The 25,544-nt window shown below is 41.2% G+C and overlaps 1 protein-coding gene across 1 annotated transcript; it reads left to right on the forward strand.

Moving 5' to 3' along the window:
- Positions 1–6,817: 6,817 nt before the first annotated feature.
- On the forward strand, positions 6,818–24,197 carry LOC306733207 (neuronal migration protein doublecortin-like; the record flags this gene model as incomplete). Its single annotated transcript, XM_079214413.1, has 6 exons — positions 6,818–7,196; positions 9,138–9,478; positions 18,586–18,688; positions 21,166–21,261; positions 23,939–24,006; positions 24,141–24,197. The coding sequence occupies exons 1-6, from the start codon at positions 6,833–6,835 to the stop codon at positions 24,195–24,197; spliced, it is 1,029 nt and encodes a 342-aa protein (XP_079070539.1). The 5' UTR covers positions 6,818–6,832.
- Positions 24,198–25,544: the final 1,347 nt, after the last annotated feature.

Raw genomic sequence — 25,544 nt, forward strand, 5'->3', positions numbered from 1 at the left:
ATGATGAGTATAACTCCAGATTTGAGAGACTACATTAACAAAAAATGGTTTAAAGAAGGCAACTTTCAAGTCAAGAAAACCAGCCCTTACATAAACTGGCCTTATGTGCATTAATATAACTAAAAATAATGAATAGTTTGCACTGTTGGACACTTGTCTATTGCCATTATCTTCATTCATCTTTTTATTTCACAGAGTATATTGAAAACCTTTTCCTGTCCAGCTTGTCGGGACTCATTTACTTCACACAACATGGATCACATGGATCACTTTCATCTGTTTGCCCTAAAGTCAGTGTGGACACATTAGACCAAAGAAACTTTATGGAACTTGATACATGTGTATTGTGGCCTAGTTTTGAGTCCCAGAAGCACTGTTCAAGGAATATCATAACAATGGAGTTAATTTGTATGGGGATGTAATGTTTGTGGGGGTTTTTGTGCTACATTTGAACCTGTTGGGAATATCATGTGATGCCTCCAAAGCTCTACAGGTCACCTTCCCTGCATGGTACTGCCCATGTCCTGACAGAGATGTCAGGGAAATCGATACCGCTCTACTCAAGCACAAAGGCTTTTATGCTTTTTATTCAAGTCGTTTACATAGTTACGAGATTTACATGCCAAACTTATAATTTAATGAGAAATAATGACTACGGTAATGTGGGCTGTATTATGACATGGTGTCTTGGTTTCTTTGGTTGCCTTATCCATACAGTAACATATGCATCTATAATACTAATTGTGCAAAATCCACCACAAACATTTGCTCTATTGGCCCTCAGGGATCCACTGTCATTCCCATCATCAGATATTTTATTATTACCGTGATAATTGACTGCAAACATAGATCATTATTTCTTGAAAAGTATAATACTATTACTTTGTTTCTTTGATGTACTTTTCTTTTGAAGCCGTGTGACATATTTTCATTTGACAGTGCAGGTGCTCTGTCAAAGCAAACATAAGGAAGTAGGCTGAATGTGTCACACAGAAAGTGAGCGATCTTATGAGGTGAGACACTCAGACAAAAACATTGTTCTCCGTAACTTGTCTTCCACTTTCCAGTTTCAATTATATTTATATTAATTAATATAAGGTTTTTGCAGAGGGGTTTGCTCATATGCATGAGTTGACAATATTTTTTGATTTATGGATTGATAACAAGAGGAAACCAAAAATTCCCTCTGTAAAAACCTTTGATTCTAATCTGTCAACCAAATGAAACAAGAACGTTGACCCTGGCTTTATCGAATGGAGAGTTATGGAAATGTGTCATCACAGATTTCGAGAAGAGAATGCCTCATTTCCACACATTCAATTTAAGAAAATTTTAAATATATATTTTTTTAATTCCCTAAAATAAATGATCAACTGTGGAGGTTTCATGATGATATCTATTAAATATTTAGATATCACCATGTGCACACCTCAAATGTGCACAATCCAAGATTGGGAGCATTTAGATTGCCTCTCAATGGCTCTCAACATGTCGACCATGAGCTGGAAATGCTTGAATCCCACTGCCTTCGTAGCTGGTTGAGGCCAGGCCAGGACCTTGTGGTTAGGGTCAGGACATCCCATTGGTCAGCGCATGAACAAATCAGGTTAACGGTACCTCAGCTAGCATTGGCACGTGGCCAATTCTAACACTTGAAGGCCACACAGGGTTGGTCTTCCCAATAAAAGCAGTGGGATTCATCATCACATGCTAACAGTGCAAAGTACAAAGAAAGTGCCGAGATAATTATACACTTCCACGACGATGCTGTCGGGCGGGACAGCACTATCAGCGGTAGCAGCCAAAAAAAGAGCGGTGCAAGGTTTAGGCCGTGGGCTAACCAGTGGGGCGTCGCTCAAATGCGCGAACATGCACCAAAAGCTCTGTCAACAGAGTACGGAAAGCTTGGATAACAACTTCAGTTCTTCGTTTGCTGGTATATTATGTTCAGAATGTGGAGCTCTATAAGGAGTTAAAACACGGTTCCCTGGCTGATAATGAAATAGTCGGAAAGGGAAGTAAAGCACTGTTAGGCATTAAAGCTTTTATCTCCCACCAACAAAGCTCCACCAGACCGAAAGCGTCAAACTGTGGTTTTTGTCAAAGTGACTCATGCAGATTGCACTGGACACACACAGAAAGCCACCTTCTTGTAATCGGGAGCTTAATTCAAGAATATTTTGACAGAAAGCAGAAATGCCCCTTACCCAACTATCTAACTAACTAACTAGAGTTCTCTAATAAACAGGGTATTTAATCTTTCATCCATCATTTTATTTTTTAAATTCATTTTCTATTTACTGCATGTCCATGCACCTTTTGGGGAGGCTGACTTGAGCTCCACCCCAGCACACACTGACTGGTACCTCCAGCATTTCCACGGTGGGCGGGTCCAGAGCTCGTTGGCTTTAGGACCCAGTGGCTCCTCCAGCGAGGCGGCTCGGCTCTCAGACTGAAGCAGACAAAGGCGAGGGGAGAGACGGCGTGCCGCTATCCTGCAGCATCGACTCACGCATTCACTCACACTCTCTCTCTCGCGCTCCCCTCCTCCCCCCTCCCTTGCACGCACTCCCTTCTATCCGCAAACAGCGACGCAGGTGAGTCCGCTCCCGGGTGATGGGATTATCCGCAGACTTTTACTTATTGAAGGAGAAATTCTAATTGGCACATAATTGGGTTTTCATCTTAAGTGGGTGAGTTGCGAGATGACATCGCAGGTATTTGTGTGTGGACTGAATGGTTTTAGGTTTTGAGATGTGAGCAGGTGGATTGTGAGTAGGTGTGCGCCTACCCAACCCCCCTTTTTTTCTGAAGAAAAACTTGCATTTTCTGCCGCTGCTCTCTGCCATGTGGTCTCATCATAAATGAGAAGTGTGGCATCAGGAAACTTTTTTTGTTCCTATTTGCGACTGTGATTTGTCAACTGTCTGTGCGTGGCGTAGTGTTTCTAGATTTGATCACTGCATGTAGATTAGCTCTGGGCGAAGAGGACTGGAGAGCCATAATGTGGTTGCTGGTTTGTCAGGAGTGTGCAGTCACCGGGGTGTTGTGTGGGTGGCTCAGCCAGGATCACACAACAAGCCAAAAATATCAGTGATTCCACACAATGTTGCTGCAATGCTGTTTAATGCTCACACCGGCCTTTAGCTTTGGGGGGAGGAGGCTTTCATTGAGCTGTGGTGGTGATTTTTTTTTTTTTTTTTTTTTTTTTATTCAGCTATTAATGGCAATCGATCAACCACAAGGAAATATGATGTAAATCTAGATGGCATCTACTTTAACCCTAAAAAGCTTTGATAGAAGTGAACCATTACTGCTTCCACAATGCACTTTTTGGACTCCTGCTGGAGAATGAGCCGGCTGCTCCAGTGATGGTGATGTCACACTGAAGGCAAGGCACCCTGTTTGAGACAATGGACTGTCCTAGTTGATGCTCCACTGGGAAGGGTCACTGTTAGCTCAGCCCATTAGTGCAGCAGATGGGCTTGAAACCTGGCCTTTGTCAGCTGAGGAGCCCCCCCAGAAGTCCCACCCCTGTCAGCGTGCCTGTCATAAAACCCCAGTCAGCACCACAGCCAGGGGTTGGCAGGGGACTGGAGGGGCCCACCACATGGATGGGTGGCGGCAGCATGCTTCCTTCCATTCTATTTCAATGGCCGCTGTTTGTCAACCATATGCAGCATGCAGGGCATTAAACCATGGAGGACGATGAAGGATTAGAAATGGAACAAATGAGCATGATTAGATATTGTTTCCTTCATTGGCTTAGATGGTTGGAATGCAAAGGGTGAAAATGTGTTTAGGCTGTTCATTAGAAGTAGAGCTGTGTCTAAGATGATAGTGTCGTTCGAAGCTGAGGCTGCAACTAGCTATTTTCCTTATTGATTAATCTGAATATTTTCTCAATAGTCAATAAATTAGCAGAAAAGTGTCCGAGGTGAAACCTAATGTCTTGTTCACCTGTCAAAACCTAAAGATATTCAAGTTTAAAAGCAACAAATCCTCAACATGGAATCTGACAACAGTTGCCATTTTTGCTGGAAAAATGACTGAAACAATTGATCATATGTTGTCAGTTTTGTCTCCGAGCTAATTGATGCATCTGCTATTCATTTCAGTTCTAGTCGAAGAAACAAACAATGTTTTGCTATTATGCTCCAGACAAAACAAGTAAAAAAATCTTCAGTTTCATAAGTTTGTAAAATTGCAACAAAAGATGAACATTTACATTATTTCAATACAATTCCAGTCAAAGTCGATAAATGATTCTTCCAATTTTGGTGGAAAATTGCTACTAAATGGTGCAACATTTCTTTCCTTGATCGAAGAAGCCAAATTGTGATGTCAAGTCTTGAACATCGAGTATGAAAACGTGACTGAAAGCATCCTAAAAGACTTACACTATATGTGTTGTTAACAAGCCACTCGGAGATGACATGAGTTCAAAGACCGGTGACCTCTTAGTCAATAGAGTCCTGTAAACTGATTATCACCTAAAGGAGAAACAAGTGACATGCATGTCACTGTTGCCTTATTCTGGCATTTTTGTGGAGATCCCGGTTTTCAAAGTCTTTGTCATCTGCACTGAGCAACACTGGGTCAAAAGAATGTGCCTGCAAACTACTAAACAGATGGAGATGCATAGAAGATAGAGATTGCATCACTCCTGATGGCTTTATTGGAAAAAGAGCATATTGACAATGTGATCATGTCGATAGACCTGAGCTTTAAACTGTGCACAGATATTCTCCTCTTTCATGTGGGTGGGTGCGAGTGTGTAATGGGTGTGTATCAGTGTTCACTATGAAAAGTATGGTTCAATGAGTTTCTGTGGCCTTTGAGGACTGGGTTGCGGTCATGAGGTGCAGGTGGGTGGTTAACAGGAAGAGACCAGTCTTTCCAGCTCCAGCCTTCCGCCAGTCCCTCTCATAGCATAGTGGTTTATTGTTTGTTGGCCGAACAGATGCATCTTTTGCATAATTTCTTGGAAACAGGAAGAGCTGGGTCTCCTGTAAAATTCAAATGGCCACTATTTTGAGACAAATGACGGTTAACATTTTCCTTCAAATGAAGAAACCTTTTGATTTCAGTCTAATGCTGAGAATTTGCGTAAAAATCCACCAGTAACGCATACATGGACTTACTGTAACACCGAGCCCACTTAAATATTAAACACTGGTCTGAGAATCCATTATTTATACTGATGTGCAATACAACAAGACTTTTTGATTTGTTACATTGTAAACGTAGCTTTGCTAGACATGCTTCACTAAATGTAGTTTAATTCCACTGAACACATTGGCAGAATATTATCCACTGGACATATTAACAGCCGCAAAGAAAAATACATATTCCTTCTCTTATATGACAAAAATACATCCTGACACGTGTGATCTGAGCAGATCAACTCACTGAAACACAAGAGAATATTGTTTATGGTTATCTGTTGGCTCCTGGAGATCTTGTCACCAGTTCCCAAATGAGAGAAGTATTTAAGACCTGTACATTACATTTAGCTGATGCTTTTATGTATGTGGGCGCTGCAATACATAAGAGATATGTACTACATGCCTCACAAAACAGTTCAGCCAAAGCAGATGTCGGATTGTTATCTGAGTAGTAAATCCACCTTTACAAACACTTTATTTTCGGTTTAATGCATTTTTACCTTGATTTGTTAAACAATTTTTTTCCATGGCAAATCTAACTAATGTGTGCCATTTGGTTGGTCAACTATCTGTATATAATCCTATTTTCCTACCTGACAAAATATAGATTATTTAAATCCCATGTTGAGTGAAAACTGATTCATCAGAATTGCCACAGCGCAGGAGGCCAATTGAATCATCTGAGAAGATTAATTTTTAATGTAAACTTGAATATAGGATGGAGGTGCCATAATGTTCAGCACCATAGTTGAAGGACTCAAACTTTGTATTGGTGGAGATTTTTTTTTTTTTTCACAAGCGAAATAATAAAACCACATCCACATTGTTCTTTTGAATTGGTCAGGATGCGCCATCACTCACTACTTTCAATACAGACACAATTGTCTGGAGACTAAAGACCAGCATTCAAAAGCAGTCATTTAGTCTCGCTTAAAAATGATTAGTGGTTTAATTCACTGTCCACTTGTATGCATCAGATGAAACCATTTCCATCATTGCAGGTTTATATAATTCTATGTTTTAAAGTTAAATGAAAATGTACGTCTCTGTGTTTTGTACTATAAACTTATATTAGGGCTTTTAGTCAATAGGTTGACTAATTGGGGGGCCTTGATTGAGTAAATTATCAATCATGGTTTTTTTTTCATTCATTTTTATGGAGAATCGGAATTGTTCAGCTCTGTCGAAAAAAACTTTTGAAAGCGAGTCCACTCAGAATTTCTTTGGTTGAGGACAGCCCTAACTCATAATGAATTATAACAGGAGATGTAGAGCACCCCATTGGCTTGAAGATTTAAATCCACCTTGTGTTCTGGTAAAGTCATCCAGGACGAGATAAGGGGATCAAGTAATGTTTTGGGTGAATGATAGCCGAAATTATCCTAATTTACGAGAGAACATTACACTAATATGACTAATCAGATTTAGTGGGGTTAATTTGTCACTTTATCCATAGCTTGTTTGGGTCAACATGACCCAAACAAGCTATGGATAAAGTGACATGTTGGATCAAGCCAATATAGTTAATCAAAATATTGTATTATTAGTGCAGCATTTTACTTTGTGACTTAATAACATGCATCGTTTTCCTTCTTTCCCACAGACTCTCCGGAGCTGGTCACCACCACCACACATCTGTCACAACCATCTCAACGCAAGTCATCATGGAGCTAGACTTTGGACATTTTGACGAGCGAGACAAGGCATCCCGTAACCCGCGCAGCGGGCGCTTGAATGGACTTCCCAGCCCGACCCACAGCGCCCACTGCAGCTTCTACCGCACGCGCACTCTGCAGGCTCTCACCAATGAGAAGAAGGCCAAAAAGGTGCGCTTCTACCGCAATGGAGACCGCTACTTCAAGGGCATCGTGTATGCTGTGGCCAACGACCGATTCCGCACCTTTGACGCGCTCCTGGCCGACCTCACGCGCTCTCTTTCTGACCACATCAACTTGCCACAAGGTGTCCGCTTCATCTTCACTATTGATGGCATGCGCAAGATCGACACGATGGATGAGCTGGAGGAAGGTAAGCGTATCTGGTCGGACGCACCGAGCACTTATTATAGATGAGGGATCCTTTGGATTGTGGTTTTCTTGCTCTGCAGTTTCAAGTTAGTATCTGTGCTGAGAAGATTTGAAGCCTAACATTTCCACTTCGGAGATTAGGAGTCTTATCTTTTTCGGTCTAGACTCCTGTAATCTCTTCATATGATGTATCGACTTCTAATCTGAGGGGTTACTTCGGGCCAGTCGAGGGACACGGTCCACCTCTTTCAACTGCACATTGTATATTTTGTTTGGCTAATAAGAGGAAACCTATATGAGAACTTCTTAAACTGAAATCATACCTTGTTTGAACTAAACAGCCACACAACCTTTTACCTTTTCCTAAGCGTCTCCTTAGGAAGAGTGGGTGGAAATCCCAATTAAAACTACACATTTTAGTTTTTTCATTCAAGTGAAAAGAAAGGATTTTTCTTCTTCTTCTATCTGATAGTTGAGATAGTATGAAGGTGTGTGTGTGGGTGTCTATTGTATTTGTCATCAGAAGTGATTTACGTGCTTACAGATTTGTCGCCAAAGATGATTTGAAATCCTTTTTGCTTGTGGAATATTGTCTTTGCTTGGCACCAGACAAGATGATCCATGCGTCTGCCTGCCGGAGGAAAGTCATATTTTAGGGAAAGCTCTGCTTAGATTACTTCACTTACATTTTTAGATCAAAAACCATCAATCGGATGTTTCTCAAGATGAATTCAAAAGACCAGCTTAAGTCCTGGTCTAAATTATGGGATCCTTCTGAGGAAGTGGGGCGAGGTGGACGAAGTGGACTTGGGGTGAAGTTAGAAGAGATATATATATATATATATATATATATATACATACATACATACATACATACATACATACTGCAGCGTAATTTGTTCAAAATGAGATCAACATCTCTGCTCCTTGAGCTGCTTAGGAAAGATAGCAGTGTGTGTGGTTGGTGCAGCACAGTAAGGACAGTGGGTGGTGGTGGGGCATTTCATTGTGCTTCCTCTTGTGGGATATAATTAATTGCTCAATCTCCTCTGCACTGTATAATCCAGTTATGTTCCTTTTTTGTCTTTGCCGTAATTTCTCCACATTTGTCCTAATTGTTGCCTTCTGGATTCCGCTTTTGTCCAAATTTCTCTTTCCCTCCGCCCATTTTGCCTCGACTTTAACTCCTCTCCCTGTCTGAGCAAGAATGCCACAATCTGCTGTAAAGGCTGGAGGTTGATAAATGGCAACGAAAATGGAAGCTTGTTTCGAGAATTGGATGATGATGGGCCAATTTAGGAAAAAGGACATTTGTGATGAGGCTGTAGACTATTTGAGCCCCTTGACAGATTTACATGTTCTTATAAAAATGGTAAATTCAAAGAATTCTAGACCTTTTTACTGCATAATGACCAACAAAGAAGAGGACATTTGTGTTTTCTGTCTCAAAAGAATGTTTAAATTGACTTTAAACCTAAAACCGCTGAAGCAAAACGTTTCTCACATCATCCCAGATGAATTTAACCAACCAGATACTATAGTTTCTGTGTTTAGACATCCAATTCAGAGACTCATGCTGTCCGCTTAATACGATGAGGATGATTCAGTTTGTGGAGCTCTGAGGATCAAGAAATAACATTTTGAAAGCTCAATAGCAACATGTCTCTGCCAAACTAATCTGGTTACTCAAATCCTGCCTGTGAACAGTTTTTATTGACACATCTTCAGGATGTTATATTTTCTTATATTAAAATTATTTCTATTGTCACATTAGATCTTTGTCAGAAAGCCCAGCAATTCCCCCACTGGTTTTGATGTCTGATAAACTGAGTTCCTGCAGGTTCAGATATTTCTGAGCGAACGCCTCTGGGAGTCGCCGGTGTTGGAGTTGAATAGCTGAGTGTGTTACAACAATAACCCAATTTGTACTCTGCCTTCACAGGGGAAAGCTATGTTTGTGCATCAGAGAACATCTACAAGAAGGTCGACTACACAAAGAACGTCAACCCCAACTGGTCCGTGAATGTAAAGGCCTCGGCAAGTCAGAAGAACATGCAAGCCTTCGCTGCCAAAGCTGCCGCCGATTCCAGAGAGGGCAAGGACTTTGTTCGACCCAAGCTAGTGACGGTGATGCGCAGCGGCGTGAAACCACGCAAGGCTGTGCGCATCCTGCTCAATAAGAAGACGGCGCACTCCTTCGAGCAGGTGCTCACCGACATCACAGAGGCCATTAAACTTGAAAGTGGCGTGGTCAAGAGGATCTACACACTTGATGGGAAGCAGGTATGTCTAACCTTGTTGCCGTGCCCAGCTTTCAGGTAAATTACATCGGATCCCATGTGATGCTGAAAACCAAAGTTTGAAAAACTAAGCCTCTAAAATCCAAATGTGCTAAGCCACGAAAGCCTTTTTTTTGTCTATATTTGAATAATAGAGGATAGGTTCCTATGTTGTAGAAAATACTGGAACAAAGGTGCTTTGGTATGTAAGCAAAGTTATCAGCTACCTGGTCTGTGGTCGGGATGAGAACAGTAGATCATTCATGAGTCCACCCACACACCCAGCCAGGTATCGGGATCAAAGGGAAGCGGGCAAACAAAAGACTAAACAAACAAAAAGTGAATTTATGTAAAAATATATATATATATTTATTCAAAATGAACATGGAAGGTAGAGGACAAAATGTCCGCCCCTACCTTCAGTCAACAGTGACATGACAGGTCCATGAGAACCTCCCGCGTCCATGAGAACAACCTGTTTAACATAATGACCTTCATTGTCTGCCGTCTTTATTCTGACTTTTGTCTGATGCAACATATTCTCCTCCATAAGCTGTCGGCGAGCCTTTATTGTAGAGTTTTTAGGCCATAAATCAATCTGTCATTTACTGTCCTGGGAAGGCCAAACCCTGTATTGCTGTGTTTGATCATCTTGCCCACATTGTTACTGCCTTTGGGATGGTGCATGCTGGTATTTTAGTAACATGGTGAGAAAGAAACTTGTGTCAACCAGGATGCTCAAGATTTTAAACGTATCATTCTTGGACTCGTAACCCTGAACTAACTTCTATTCAGCTTAGAAGCATTCATCTTAGTTTCATTTCATGCACAGATAATTGTATGACATATCGGATGGAATATGTATGTATGTAGGTATCTCTATCTTTTTTTTTTTTTTTTTTTTTTTTTGGTTGCTGAATTTGAGGCAAAAACATTTTGAAAGAAAATAATCAGCCTCCTGTCATCAGACCCTTAGCCAGTCGATCGATCAAAGACACTGGCACATCTGGGTTCTTGGCATGATTTCCAATTTTTTTTTTTTTTTTTTTTTTTTTAAGAGGATGAGGAGCATAATGCAGAAATATCTTTTTGTTTTATAAAAGATGCCACAGAATGTATTTGGTTTATTGCTAACTGAATCCCTGTGCAGCTAGTTCATATTTGTATAGCTATCTTATTTGCTTACCTAGGATAAGTAAAATATATATATATATATATTTATTTCTCCAGATGTCATAACTTTCTAATTGACTTTCTGTCTTCTTTCCAGTTTTAAGGAATGCTTTCAACATACATGGTATAAAGCACCAGTTAAGCTGAAGCTACATGTTTTCAAGAGTGAGAGAATTAAGATAGATGGCATTGCAACAGTCCCATTTTAAATGGTGCTTCACTTCGGTACTGCTGTTATAACAAAGTGCACACTTTTTTTAATTTGTAGGCTAGTACCACCAATAGAGGTTTACCATGAAGATGAGCATAGAACCTAATGTGCAATGGGACATAGCTGAAACAAAAGCTCATCCAATGATCCACACGAGGCACACAACTTTACCTAAATGTCACTCCCCGGGGAGAACTGTTGTTTTCTCAACACATTGGCAAAGCAAAAAGGAAGCCATGTTTTATTCATGGTTATGCTTTATTGGAGCCGCAGGGCCAGCCACCTGGAAGGCCGTGGAAAGGTCTGTCAGATGGACCGGTTAAAATATCCCTGATATCAACATGTGTGCTACTTTATCAAGTAAGAAATTAAATGTGCAGGAGCGGTTTGGTCCAACAAATGGGGTGCAGCATCAAACTGTGGTCTTAAACATCTTTCTATGCATGAAGGAGTGACCTTTTTGACAACAAATATTAAACTTGATAAAATGTGTCTTGCAGATGCAGGGACCGCTCTATCTTTTCTCTTGATAATTACTTCACTCACACCTGTTACTGACTGCACAGATCCAATACCTTTTGCTTTCCAGACCATCGTGAATTGCAGTTAATTAACGGAGGCGGGGATGTGGAGCAAGCGGTAAAGCGTGTGTGCAGATACGAACACGGACATCTGTTCCTCAGTCCCCTCTTTGATATGGTTAAATGTTTGCTAATTCTCCTGTGGGGACCTTTTCCTGTATTATTCATTACAGATGGACTGGGGATCGGGCCCTGCTGAGCTCCTCTAGGTGTACTTCTTCGTCTTTTTGTCCTCTGGATTAATAAGGCTGGAATCGCATGTCTTGGAGGAGGGGAGGTGCGCTGTAATGATAGATGGGGGACTTTGATTTTTAATGCCCTCTCCTCGGGGTGCAGTCTGGCTGCCCGAGGTCTCCTACCGTTTTTCCTGCAGACAAACTTGCTTAGATGTTTTGTATGTTGTAACCACCTTTATGGAATATTACTTTTATTCTTATATTTCAGTACTTTTGTCTTTGTGGTTGGGCTCTGGTTATGCATTTTTAATATGTTCCCACCAAATTAATGTAATAGCCACCATATGGTAGCAGTTTCAATCAGTGTATTGATTAATTTGTCGTCTTCTGGAACTGAAGACAAATTATTTTGTGATTAGTGTCCACTGCTCTTGGACTCGTTCCAGTGCAATGCACCGACGTGAGAAACGCTGCGCACATTATTGCGGCTGTCTTTGTGTGCAGAGGCACACTGCAGCTGCTCTGTGGTGGAGGTGATATGGTAGAAGCAATATTGATGCAGTGCCGCCCCTCCCTGACTCTGCGCCGATCCTCCTCTTCCCATTCCATTGCGATAGCTGCTGGAACCGGTTGCTAGGAGACCACATCCCAGGCACAAAGAGAGCCCAGCTGGTGTGGACTGGTCTGTCAGATACCACATCCTGTAGTGGGTGTGAGAGTTTACTATCAATGCAAGCCTCACATGTCATGCTTTTTTATTTTATTTTATGTTTTAACCTGTCTACGTTCCATCGTGGGGACATGATGGACTTCACCATTTTTGCATGAGGAGTTTAAAGGAACAGTTTGTGGCCAAGATGAAATGTCTTTAAAATGCCTGCATTTGCCTCTTGATCTTCCTTCTTTCCCTTAGTGCCATGTCGACTTCACAGACAGCCTGCCCTCCTCTCTTTGTTAGAGTTGTGAACAAAATGACTCCCATTTTCCCCTCAAAAGCTGCTGCCTTTCACTTCAATCAGGAAGGGTGGGGCCAATAGATTCAGGAGTCATTTTCCCTGCTCGGAGCAAATTAGGATCATTTTATTTTCACTGATGGGTGATACAAATTCCCTGTGCCTAAAAAGAAGACGTACATGTATTGATGTGCCCTCACTGCTTCTTTCATGCTACATTAAACCGGAGGGTTTGTGTAATTGCTGGCAGCCATTTTATAATCATTCATTTTTGATAGAGGGGTCTGCATAAGAGAAGAGTTCTGATTTGCATTTAAGATCCGACTGCTTGTTCATCTGAATTGCACATTGGCATCTAATAGATGCCAAATCCAAACGTCCCCTGTGAAATGCGCTGTGTTGCGATCCGACAGCGTTGCAGAAGGCTCATTATTCTGACCCGGCTGAGCAATGAGCTTTCTATTTAAGTCTTTCTTTTATTTTGATCAATTTGTCAACAAAGAGCCGTACAGGAAAAGAAACTAATGCTTCGGGCTCGCTCCAGGCACAAGGTCACACAGTTATTGTCGGAGAACAAAATTCTAATTTTCTTTAAAAGTTAATAACTCACGGTAGGAAATTATTCACTGAATGGAATATGTACTCTGGAATGGGTTTAGGGCTTCTTAATGTCTGAAATAAATCCAGTAATGGGGAAGAAAAGCCAGCTTTTCCTCGGTTATCAGTGATCCTGCAGTCTGCTCTTTGCCATGCTGCAGAAGCAGTTGTCATGGCAATAAGCTCTGCCATGATGGATTCAGTTTGTGACAATGGCTGTAATACGCTGAATGTGCGCTTTACATTGGCTCTTACCTGCTTACCCGTCATCACAGCTCACTGCAGTCACCTATCACTTGTGTGTGTGTGTGTGTGTGTGTGTGTGTGTGTGTGTGTGTGTGTGCTCTCACACACGGTGTTGCACACAGGCAGACAATCAGGCTGACAGAGGGGCGTGGTCCCCATGATGAAGCATGCCGAGATGGCTTGGTAGCATGCGTCCTCTGTGCCAGAGTCCTCCCCCCCCATTTCTGTACGAGGGCCACATCAACAAGTGAGCATGACATGCGGGGAAGAAAAGGAAGCACAATTTAATAATGCTAAGGCCACATCAGTCAGCCAAATGGAAAGCCTGCTTCCTCGGGGGGTGGGGGTTAAAACGACATCATGCACCAGCTGCTCCCCGTGACTGTGCAGATACCGCTGCCTAACTGCATCATCTGTGCACCAAATGCATCCTACAGAAGAACACAGACACCGTACCAGTGCACCAAGGTCACAGACGGGTCAGAAAGGCAGCCGGTGATAACAATCATCGTTGGAGTGGGACAAATCGCTGCTCAAATAAAGGCTGTCTTTACTATTTCTTTTTTTCTCCCCCTAATTATATCCATCAACTGAGCTATTGCTACAAAAGCAGACAACCTGTGAAACCCTCAGCTGAAATGGACAAAATGGAGATGCTGCGTTTATTTTGGAGGAATATTCCGCTTGGTGCAGAGGCACTGATATTGATCAGGTCTGTGTGCCTACAGTGAAGGAATTGGTGTGGGAGTTTACCCATGGGTCTTACTAGTTCTTTTTCAGCCTTTGTGTTTTTTTTTTTTACTTTGCTCACGGTGAGATTTGTATTTTTGGCTTTTTTGGGCTTTAGCTACACTCACCCTCAACCTTAAGCCTTTAGCTACACACACACCCTCAACCTTGAGCCATCCTCACCGTCATATCCTCTGCTAACTGCGAGTTTCAAGACTTATTTTTTTTTTTATCAGCAGACTAGTATGCAGGCAGAGAGAAACCCTCAACTGATCTAAGATGCCTCCTATGGCGTCCGTCACAGCGCAGCAGATTAGTATAATCAGTTTTCAGTGTTTGATTTTACTGACTGACCATTTGCTGACGTCTTGGCGCTGGTGGTAAGCCTTTATGTGCTGATTAGAGTCAAAACAGCATAATGCAACATAGAATAGCATTTCTTCTGCACAGTGACAAATTGCCATGGCTTTGTGGAGTCTGAGGACTCTCCTGGTCCAGTATCTGTCGAAGATCTTTCGTTTCGTTCATCCTTTAAGCAGCACAGTCGGAGCTGTAATGAATGAAGTCAAAGACAAGCAGCTGCTTGTTTAAGACAAAGGATGCATGGGCTTTGTTGGAGGACGTTTCCTGCGGCTTCACACACAAGTTGTAGCAAGGAACTGCTGTTTGATTTCTGATATTTCATTTGTAGTGCAGACCAAACTGTTAAGCAGTCTGGCATTGATTTAGTTTGAGTTGCGTGTGGAATGCTGAGAAAAATATATACATCATACCATATATTTGACAGAAAACGTATGAAAGATTATGACCCTTTATTACACGTATTGCCCCATCACTTTCCCTTTTTTATAGTGAAATATGGCCTCTCTGCAAGCAGAGGGGATATGTTATTCGTCTCTCTATCTATCTATCTATCTATCTATCTATCTATCTATCTATCTCTCTCATTACGTGCATGATGCTGGATAAAATTGGTATCGTTTTGTTATATTGGCTTTCAACGGGAATGCTGTATGTTGTGGTCAATTTCACTGTAGCCTGGTACCTCATGGTTTGATGAATGAAACTTATAAAAGGTGAACATCTGGCATTTGAGTTGATTCCCAAACTGTTTTCAGTTTTGTAGGACAAATACTGAATTGGGAAATACTGTCCATTTTAAGCACCACAAGGAGAAACCATTGAAAGGACACCGAGAAGTTAACAAATACAGAGCACGACTGCTGTCACCTCATGAAATGTCTGCTGCGTGTGGACGATCGGCCAGAATCGGGCCAAAGGAACTGAATAATTCAGTTGTTGTAGTTTGTGGACCCCTGCGTAGCTGCTGCTGGTAGTGGTGTTGGTTTTTTTTTGGGGGGTGGGGGTCATGTGGTTCTGACAGCTGGTGAGGCAGATTAGGGATGGGCTTGGTGGGATTGAGGGTGAGGGGCACCTGCAGTCTGGAAGGAGCCAGTTTTACAGAAACCCCCGCCTTGCTCCAATAAACAAACTTTTTTATATATATATATATATATATATATATATATATATATATATATATATATATATATATATATATATATATATATATATATATATATTTATGTATTAATTAATTATGGTGTGTGGATTGCATGTGCAATATGACATGGTTTTGAGAGTCTGATGGCATCATTTTTTCTCATTTTCCTGCATTCTGCTGCCAGGTGGGTCTCTGACGCACTTGACTGACCTTTTCAAATTGAGAGCAGATGCTTCTTAACTTAAATCCAAATGTTCCCGAGATGGCCTGCCCTTTCCTCACTGTAGCCATGTTTCAAAGGGACCCTGACATTTTACATATGATCTGATCACACGCAAAGCAGAGCTGTTTTCCCCACAACATTGCTATTGACTGGAGGCAAATCTGTCGGTCCAGAATTCTTTGCGACAATTAACCCGTGATTGGCATCCCATGTGAGAGGAGACATGAATGCCTGATATGGCTGTTATTAGTCAGACGGTTTTGGTGATGGTTGGAGTGTCAGAGGGACATCAGATACACACTGTACATTAATTATTTGTGGCCTTAATGATTCAAGGAGCACCATTCTGCACTGTAACTGTACAGATAATCTGGATTTTAAGTGATCATTGTCCAGAATGGGATTAGTGGGATTGCTTTAAAGGATTTAATGCTTTTGATAAGGAGTCTTAATGCTTTCTGGTACATGGTCTTAAACCCATGTTATCGTAGAGCATGCTATGTTTGCACCGTGGTCACCCTGCTTCTCAATGTTTCTTTTATAAAAGTTCCTTTTTGCAAACAACCTGCAACATCTTTGTTTTGTGGTGTTTCTATTGAATCTCCCCTTGGGTGGTGCTGCCAGTCAGAAACCACCAGAGCAGACAGAGTCCTCATTTTGAATTCTGTTAAAGGAGATTAAGGTAGCAGTTTGTTGGATAAACACTTTATCCCTTTAATCAGCTCTGTTCTTAAAGCTATTAAAACATAGACGAGCTTCTCCCCTCCCACCCCATTCCATCTCCTCTCCTCCACCCGCTGGCCTTGTGGGGGAAAAGAGCACTTCCTTAATGCTTATGATTCACTGTCGGGTCCACTCGTGCCACAAAACAGTTTAACCTAATGAAAGTAACATGTATCTAATCTCTTGATAATGAGCACGGAAGAAAACTCGCATTTGCAGCTTTTTAAATTAGACCTGAAAACCAATTAGATTGTGATCCCTGGAGTCAAAGCACCATCTCTGTACCCCAGCAGGGATCTTTTCAGGCCTGTATCCAGGGAATGTTGTGGGCCACAGAGATGTACAGCTGTTGGATGCCTCGCCAGCGAGTCACCACCACACACTTTTAGCTTGTCTAGCAGGACAGAGAATCAACATGGCAGCTGCTGGGGTGGGGTGTTCCCAATTTATCTGCAGCTCATACTTTGCATGTGTATCACAAAGGAAGCCATGATGCATCTTGACTATCCTGGCGACAGTCCCAACATGGGGTCCTTTTAGTCTCTCTGGTCAGCAAGAGAGTCTCAAATCAGTGAGTGAGAAAATCTGCCCCAAAATGAGCCCCATGGATATAGACAGTGAGTCATGTCGTTAAATTAGTTCATTCGTCTTAATCAATAATTGCAGCGAGAAATACCAAATTGCAACTGGTGTTGAAAGGCAAACTGGAAATGAGGTGGAGATGCTTTGTAACAAATCTCATCTGCACCAGGAAAAAAAAGAAAGCTTTTTAGCTTGAATGACTTTAATAGGCATGCCTGAGCTGGTAACGGCGCCTGTATAATGGAGAGGAGAAGGTGTGGCCCAAAGACATCTGTCCTCTCAGGCCATAGAGTGTCAACAGCTGCTAGATTGAAAAAAGACCCTGGGGTATGAAGTTGACTCTTTTGAATATTACAGCAAAGGTGTAACATTATACTCTGTTTTTGTGTGTGTTTTGTTCCATGCAGCTACTGTCGCTAAAGGCATGTTAACATGACAAGTAAATACAGTTAGCTGACTAAATCCTTCGCCTGGCAGACACGGAAGTCTTTGCTCTGTGAATTAATCCACATAACGGCTGTGTGTTTCCAGAGTTCATTTTTTTTGTGTTTTTGTTTTTATTAATTGAATGTTATTGGCATTTAACATTTTCGTTTCTGACGTAAAGTCTGAACTAATCATCCAGGGGGCTGCTTCTCTACAGCTATTAGCCACGCTTCATCGTGCTGGAAATACCTGTATGGATTATATTTTTAATTAGTCTTGAAACGTTTCAATTGCACTTTGTTAAATTCTGAGTAATAACATAAATATAATCAGATGAAAAGGACTACCAACTAAATAAATGCTTAGTCGACTAATGGACGAGTAGATTTTGACAGATCTGTGAAACTGAAACCAAAACAGCGGATAAATTGACTAAGAAGGGCATCTCTACAGGGGAATATGAGCAGATTATCCTCTGTTGTCTAATGTTCTGTAACTCATTCAGAAAGTGCCCTAAATGCGTTGATCAGCATTTCAAACTGATATTTTTAGCAATGCTAGTGGCACGGCTCTAGGGATGGAAATGTTAAGCTCCCTGTCAGTCGGCACTTTGGTCCACGCTGAAATATCTAAAAATCCATTGGATTGCTTGCCGTGAAGTTTGGCAGACACGCGTTCATGTTCCCCTTGGTATGAATTGTCATAACCTTTGTGATCCCGTAACTTTCATCCAGCTGCAGTTCAGTTCAAAATTGTATAATTGTCCATTATTTTGTTACCTTCAAAGCTAATGATGCCTCAGCTGTACTTTGTTTATCATCGTTTATTGCTGATTTGCAAATATTATCATGCAGAACTAAGATGATGAATATGGTGACTATTAAACTTCAACGTCGCATTTAGCTCAAAGCACTGCTGTAAGTACACTAAACGATGGTGATACCAGATTATTAGGAGTCTCAAGTGTTCCGTCTTCTGGCTTCACAGGTTACCTGCCTCCAAGATTTCTTTGGAGAGGACGATGTCTTCATTGCTTGTGGACCAGAGAAATTCCGCTACGCCCAGGACGACTTCTCTCTGGATGAGAACGGTGAGCTTGACGCCGTTGGTCCGTATTTTACAGCATAGACATGGTGGTGAATCAGCTTTGTGCAATATTATTGTAAAAACCATGACAAACACACGGTATGAGCTTTATAATAATCAGTTGGCAATATCGTCTGAAAGACATTAAAACATTATAGCTTTGAGAAGATTTACCGGCAAATCCAATCATGCATTTGAGCTCCGAATATGCACTGTGTGAAATGAAAATGTCCTCAAAGAGTGAGAGCTAAATATATATCGGTGCACCATCAGGGGCTCTTTTGACTTATGATAATGGATTTTTTTCTGTAAAAGATGTCCTTTCGCATACAAAGATGTCTGCTTCTTTAAAGTGAGGAGAAAAATGATGTATGTGAGCGGGAGGCCGAGAAAGAGCAGTCTGTTATCTGCAGCCAGCAGAAGTGTTCGGAAAAAAGGTAGAGAAGAAGAAGCAGAAGAAGGGACATTAATCTGTCCGGTGACTGGTTTAGGCCAGCTGATCTTTTGGTGCTGATACTGCGGAGGAAGTCGGGGAGAGAACATGTAAAAGCCAATCCTCTCTCAGAATCTCTCTGCTCCCCTCAGACCTGAAAATCCTATTTTTAACAACCCACTTCCACCTAATGTCCCCTCCTCGAGTCGTTCAGTATCTTCTAAATGTCTTTTAATCATAACAGCGCTGAAATCAAGCTCATTTGTCATTACACTCCCTTCACCCTGTCTCTTCCCCCCCAGTTCCTCGTCTTGGTAGGGTGGAGATGTCAGTACATTTATAATGATCTAGGTCCTTTCTTTTCCCCCAATGGAACCAAAGCCGTATCGTTTCATTCAGTCTATAATAGCCTTGGGGCAATAATAATAATAAAGTTGAGCATTCAGATATCAGAGTTGGAGTAGAGGAGGAGCGAGCCCTTACAGTGGTACATTACATTAGGACCCTCAGACCACTTTGGATGAGGATTTATGGTCCAATCCTGACGTTTTGGAAGGAGATTCTCCCCACAACGATAAACAATAAGTCTCCTGTATTGCGTTTTCAAGGAGATAATATTTGATTTATGTCCATAAATCAGAAATGAAATGCTCCCTCTATACTTTTGTTTGGGCTCGAAATGAACATAACATGTATTTATTTGATCCTTTCTTCTACTGACACGGCTTTTAAGCATGGTTTGGCAAAATTACCTAAATAGATTTAAATCCCTTGTGGTTATTTTTTTTCCACACTTTGTATGTTAAATTCAAGACTGTGATGGACGTGCAGATGGAGAGGAGGACGTGTGTACCTGCATTTCTGTTTAAGCAGCGACAACATCAGTGGAAGCTAAGAGGGAACCTGCGCAGGTAGACTCTGGGATATTTAGAGGCCACTGAGTAGACGAGACAAGCTGCCAGTCTGAAGCATTGTCAACGGCTCGGTGGCACACCTTGCAAACAACAGCACATATAAATGTACGTCTGTATCCGTCAGTGTGTGAAGGTTAAGGGAGAGAAGACAGACGCAGTGCGATCCCAGGAGACGGAGGGAGGACAGAGAGTATAATTAGCATCAGAAGTGGAAGAGAGCCGGAAGGGAGGAGGAAAGGGAGCCTGACAGTACAAACGGGGGGGGGAGCAACAATGTCTGTCTTCCCTGATTTTTATACAGTGACCCAGAATACACTGCATACATTTCTATATAATTTCTATAAACGCTCACTGTTATGTGCATGAATTCAGAAGCGATGCGATTGAATAATAGCAACAAAAGAAAGATGGCAATCAAACTATTCACAGTAAGGGTTGGGGAATACCATTTCCAATAATGTCATTATTTCTATACTGATGCCAAAATACTTTAAGTATAATGAACCTGTCCCATTTAACAATGGAAGAAACATTTCTCAAATATAAAATGTTGTCTAAACACAAACTTTTGACTTACCTAAATAAAAGTAATAAAAAAGTCAGTTTGTTATAATTATGATTAGAATAATGTTACATCTTACATAAAGAATATGTAAACTAAGATACCACTTTTCTGTACTTTTTGTTGCTCAGGGTCAACATGGACACATGTTGGTTGCAGTTGAGGTTTGATTTATAATAATTGAAGTCGAGAGCCTGACCAAGCTGCTGCTAATTGTCTTGCTTCAGCATGTTAATCACAGTTGATTTAAAAAATAAATAAAAATGAACATCAAAATAATCCACTGTGGGTGACGCATCTGTGCACAACGTGGCCCTCATTGACCATTTTAAAAGCCTGTGTCTTGACGAGTCATTCTTCAGAAAATGAATTCTTCGTGTTTTTTTTAATTTTTTTTATGCTTCTCGGCTTATTTCTTTCTTATTGTGCTGTGCTCATGTGGTATCTAAGTAGCTTGAACTCGTATTTCGGACAGAACTTCACTTCACAGCCAAACATGAACACGTGCAGTTCACTCTTTCAATTTGGGGAGATGTGATGTTCTCTAACTTTCTTTGCGCTTCTTTCCACAGAATGCAGGGTGATGAAGACACCCGGACCCAAAGTTCAACGTGGTTCTATTAGGAGTCCTGGTCCCATCAGGCGCATCAAGTCTCCTACTGAATCAAGTGAGCCTGTTATTATCTCGCCCACACCGTAATGCCTCCTGTTTTTAACATTGACCTCACCTTGATGATGTCATGTAGTGTTAAAGCGCTTTGAGTGGTCGGAAGACTAGAAAAGCACTATACAAGTACGGGACCATTACCTTCTTCTATAAACCAAAACATTGGGATATACAACTAGAACTTTTCTGTTCATATGTTTATACATAACATAAAGGAATTCTCCTTTAGGATCAATAGTGTATGATAGAAGATTGCAAGAAAATACCAATCAAGCTTGCTTCCAATGAGCAAATTGCAAAGATGCTAATGAGAAAGAAACTGTTTTCTATTTAATTTAATTTCGTTCGCCTATTATCTTTATTTCTGGAATTTAAAAATGTGGGCAGAGAAGGAGTTAAAACCCTGGTTACTGTGTTTTCTGGAGTCTGACTGTTTTTACCGGGAGGTCCAAGCAACATCAGCTCCTTAATCTCACGACGACACCACCTGAAACCCTCTAACACTGGAGCATTGGGACCGTACAAACCCAGCTTTTATTCACTGAGGCTAATCTGGTTAGATTTAGAATAATGTTGATATTGCAGATTCTTAAAGAAACAAAACATTAATAAAACATGAAAAGTAAACAAAGGCAGTGTAAACAGCTTTCAGCTGTTTGTTTGACAATCAGCCATTTTAACATTTAATAATATCCAGGAGGCAGAAGAACATAATGGAGACACGAGTGCCGGCTCGAGCTTGAATCTTTTATGGGAACAACAGCTTTTAACTTTAAAGTGCAAGACCTCTTTGCTACCATGAGTTTATGTAGCTGCACCATTAGCTGGTTGTTGCCATGAAATGTGATCGGGTTCAGACGACATGATGAGCACGAAGTTTTCTTCGACAGCTTTCACGTAAACTATAAACACTGGAGAATAGAAAACTCTCAAAGATATGTCTTTAAAAAAAATAAAAAATTACAACGGTTTATATAATTTAACTGGTTAAAATGATGCATGTGCTAGATTAAATCATTTTTAAATAGCATTAGTTATCCCACTAGTGATGATCATGACACCATGATGACACTCCCACATGTTTTATTTTGAAAGCCTGTGAAAGTATGATGGTGCCCCTCAAACATTAGCCAGACTGGAGCAGGGGAGTTATTAAATCCCCGGGAGGATAAATGCAGTGAGTTGTTCAGAGGTGTGAGCACTTTACACGATAGGTGGGGGGTTTGGCGTCTCCAGCACTGCGGGGCTCCTCGGTGCTTCAGCACTCTTGAATATTTTATTGATTACCGACGGGGCTGACGGCCTCTAAAACAGCAGATGGTTGGCCAACATGCTGGGGAGGCGGTAAACTGTTGAGCATTAATCACCTGTGATACCTGAGAGGTCAGCAAAGCGAGAGTGGGGTTGTGACTGAAACGTATGTGATTTGCAACCTGGATTACAACTATTAAAATAGGATTCCTTCTCTTTTTTTTCTTTTTATGTCATGTGGAAGGTTACTTTTTAGTATGCATGTCATATTTGTTTGTGTTGCTATGAAGCCCTATATGAGGTTGAAATAAATATTTTAGGATCTTATATCTTTTCCAACGATTTACGATATAAATTATAAGCCGTTTAAGATCTTTTTAATATTGGGATCACCATTTGAAATGCATATATCTAGACTAACAGCGTGGATCTGGCACAGTGAAATAATAATCCAAGAGGAAGAACTATCACATACCTCAACAATGGCTGTGCCTTTTTTTTATCTAAATATGTCTCATTTACAGAACAGTTGGCCTCCTTAACTGTACTTTCTTCGGCCTCTGACATAAATAAACTACTTGTATTGGGGTGCACAGTGTGTTTGTCATGGCCCTGTGATGGAAGCTCTCAATGAAAACAAAGTAATCTTCTATTAAACCTTCCCTCACTGGACTGAGTTTTCTACAAAGGAAGAATCAATCTAGATGTAGAAATCCGGAGCCAAAACCTGGACAATGTGAGCAACTTGGCTGTATATAGAGAAAAGGCTATTCTCCCATTGCTTCAGCTGAATGTTTGGTTTCTAAATGAAACGGCTGCGCTCTGTTCAGTATTGTGTGGGAGAGCTGCTCATGTTTAGATAAACTGATTTTAAGATTCCAAGATAATAAGACTCGTAATTTTAGGATTGTCCTTTTTTAAAGTGTTTTTAGACGGCTTGTAAAGTCCACATTTGTAAATCTGTCTGAGTGGTTAAATGAAGCCAGTGGCATCGAGTTGGTTAATAATGAAGCGTTGTTTTCAACACTCATTGGCTCAAATTTACACTGGCCATCTGGCTCATAGTCTTCAGACTTCTTTTCACCTCTTCAAAAAAAAATAAAAAGCCTCTTTTTTAAAGCACTTAGCACACACAACTACATCCCGTCGCTCTGCTCGTAGATGTAAACACAATGTTCCACACAGGGACTCCTAGCAACGTGGCAGGGATGCAGAGTGAGAGAATAAAATGTCATCTTGCAAACACGGAGCTCATCAGCCACCTGGACCGCCAGCATCCAGCACACTGAAACCAAATGAGGCCACAGTTCAGGAATGACTTTCTTCCAGAGCCAAGAGAAAAAGGTTCAGGCCTTTCTTCGTCTACACTACTGTTTACCTCTTTTTTTTGCTCCCTCTTTCCCTGTCCTCTTTGTGGGCTCTCTCAGCCAACGGGACGGGCTCCAGCAGTCAGCTCTCCACCCCCAACAGTCCAGGCCTCAACAACAAGCAGAAGGTACCCGGTCCTCTCTCCCTCTCCTCACCCTGTCATCTTTGTACCCTTTTTGTCTCCAAATCCATATTCTTTTTGTTGTTGTTGCTCTTAACAGTGAATTTACGAGTGTAATTTTACCGCCATGTGTTTTTCAGGATCTCTACTTGCCCTTATCTCTGGATGACGAGGACTCTCTCGGCGAATCGATGTAGACTCTCCTCCTGCAGCCAACGTCCTTTTTGGCCTGAAACACAGAAGTTTGTATACCTCTGCTGCGTTCCACCTTCACTCACAGTGCCACCTGTTGTCTAGGAGAACCATTCTTTGTCTCTTTTTAAGGCCTTAGCCACCAGGGCTTTGACACCATTTGCTGCTTGAGAAAAACACAAACAGTTTTTCTTTTTTAATCCGTTTCGGCCACGTTTGTAAGAATCGGCTCACCAATTTCCCAAGTATGTTTCATGTGCAAGTTAGCCTCTATTTCTCAAAAAGGGCCCATCGTTCACTGACCAGCAGCTTACACGGTGTAAAAATGTCACTTTGGTCTCAAACATTTTGTTTAAGGATGCACTCTTACGTTAATATTTCGGTCACAGAATTCCAAGCAGCAAATGGACATTTCTAGGGGTGTTAGTCAGAGCTGACTCAACTTTTTTTATCACTTGTATTCGTAACGTTTCTCCGTGTCCTCCTGTCCTACACTCAAAGGTGTGAAAGGTAATGGTTCCTTGTCAGAAGACATCTGCTAAGCCCGATAAAGTCTTTCTTACCCGCTGTAAATAACGTGTATAGCTATCCATCATAACATCGCTGCCCATTGCTCTGCTTCCATAATGTCACTACAATGTCCGTCTAACATTTGCTCAACATGATACAGGGTATGGTCAAAGTAAAAGAAGCGCCAACAAAAACAAGTCCCACCACAGAGGGTGAGGATGAGTGGGATGCAGCTGAGGAGGATTATCAGAAGCCAAAGCCTCCTCAATTCACGTTCCCAACTGAATATATAAACAGGAGGATTATGAAACCATCTATAACATTTTAAACCACAATGGAGACCTCAAAATTAGCAATAATTGGCATTCATCTTGTCTAATCAGGGACAAGGAAATAACTCTAAGAAAAAGCATCCCACGTCGCCCTCAGTGAAGTCTTGTGTTGGTGTTTATTCTATTTTGACCCTCTATTTTGACCCTCTACATAGACAGTAGGCTATAGATGGTGAATGCCATCTGTGTTTTAGGTTTTCACAAACTGCAGTGCATGATATTGATGAATGAGTATGAAACTTAAGACGAAGCTGATTTGAAGGACCTAATGGTGCATTAAAAACAACCAAAGGAAAAAACATAAGGCTCTTTTAAAAAACAATACAAATAGAAGAAAGCTCACACATGTAGTATACAGTCTAAATCATTCCCTTTAGGCCAGGTGGTGACGTTTTATAGTACAACATTTAAAATTAAAAGATCAATAAATGAAGGTGTCAAAGCCAAAGTATGATGTGTTAAGTATGATGATGATTTTTAGACCAATAATTATAGAAAAGGGAAAATATG

The sequence above is a fragment of the Taurulus bubalis genome (assembly GCF_910589615.1).
Source record: "Taurulus bubalis genome assembly, chromosome: 2".
Classification (NCBI taxonomy): domain Eukaryota; kingdom Metazoa; phylum Chordata; class Actinopteri; order Perciformes; family Cottidae; genus Taurulus; species Taurulus bubalis.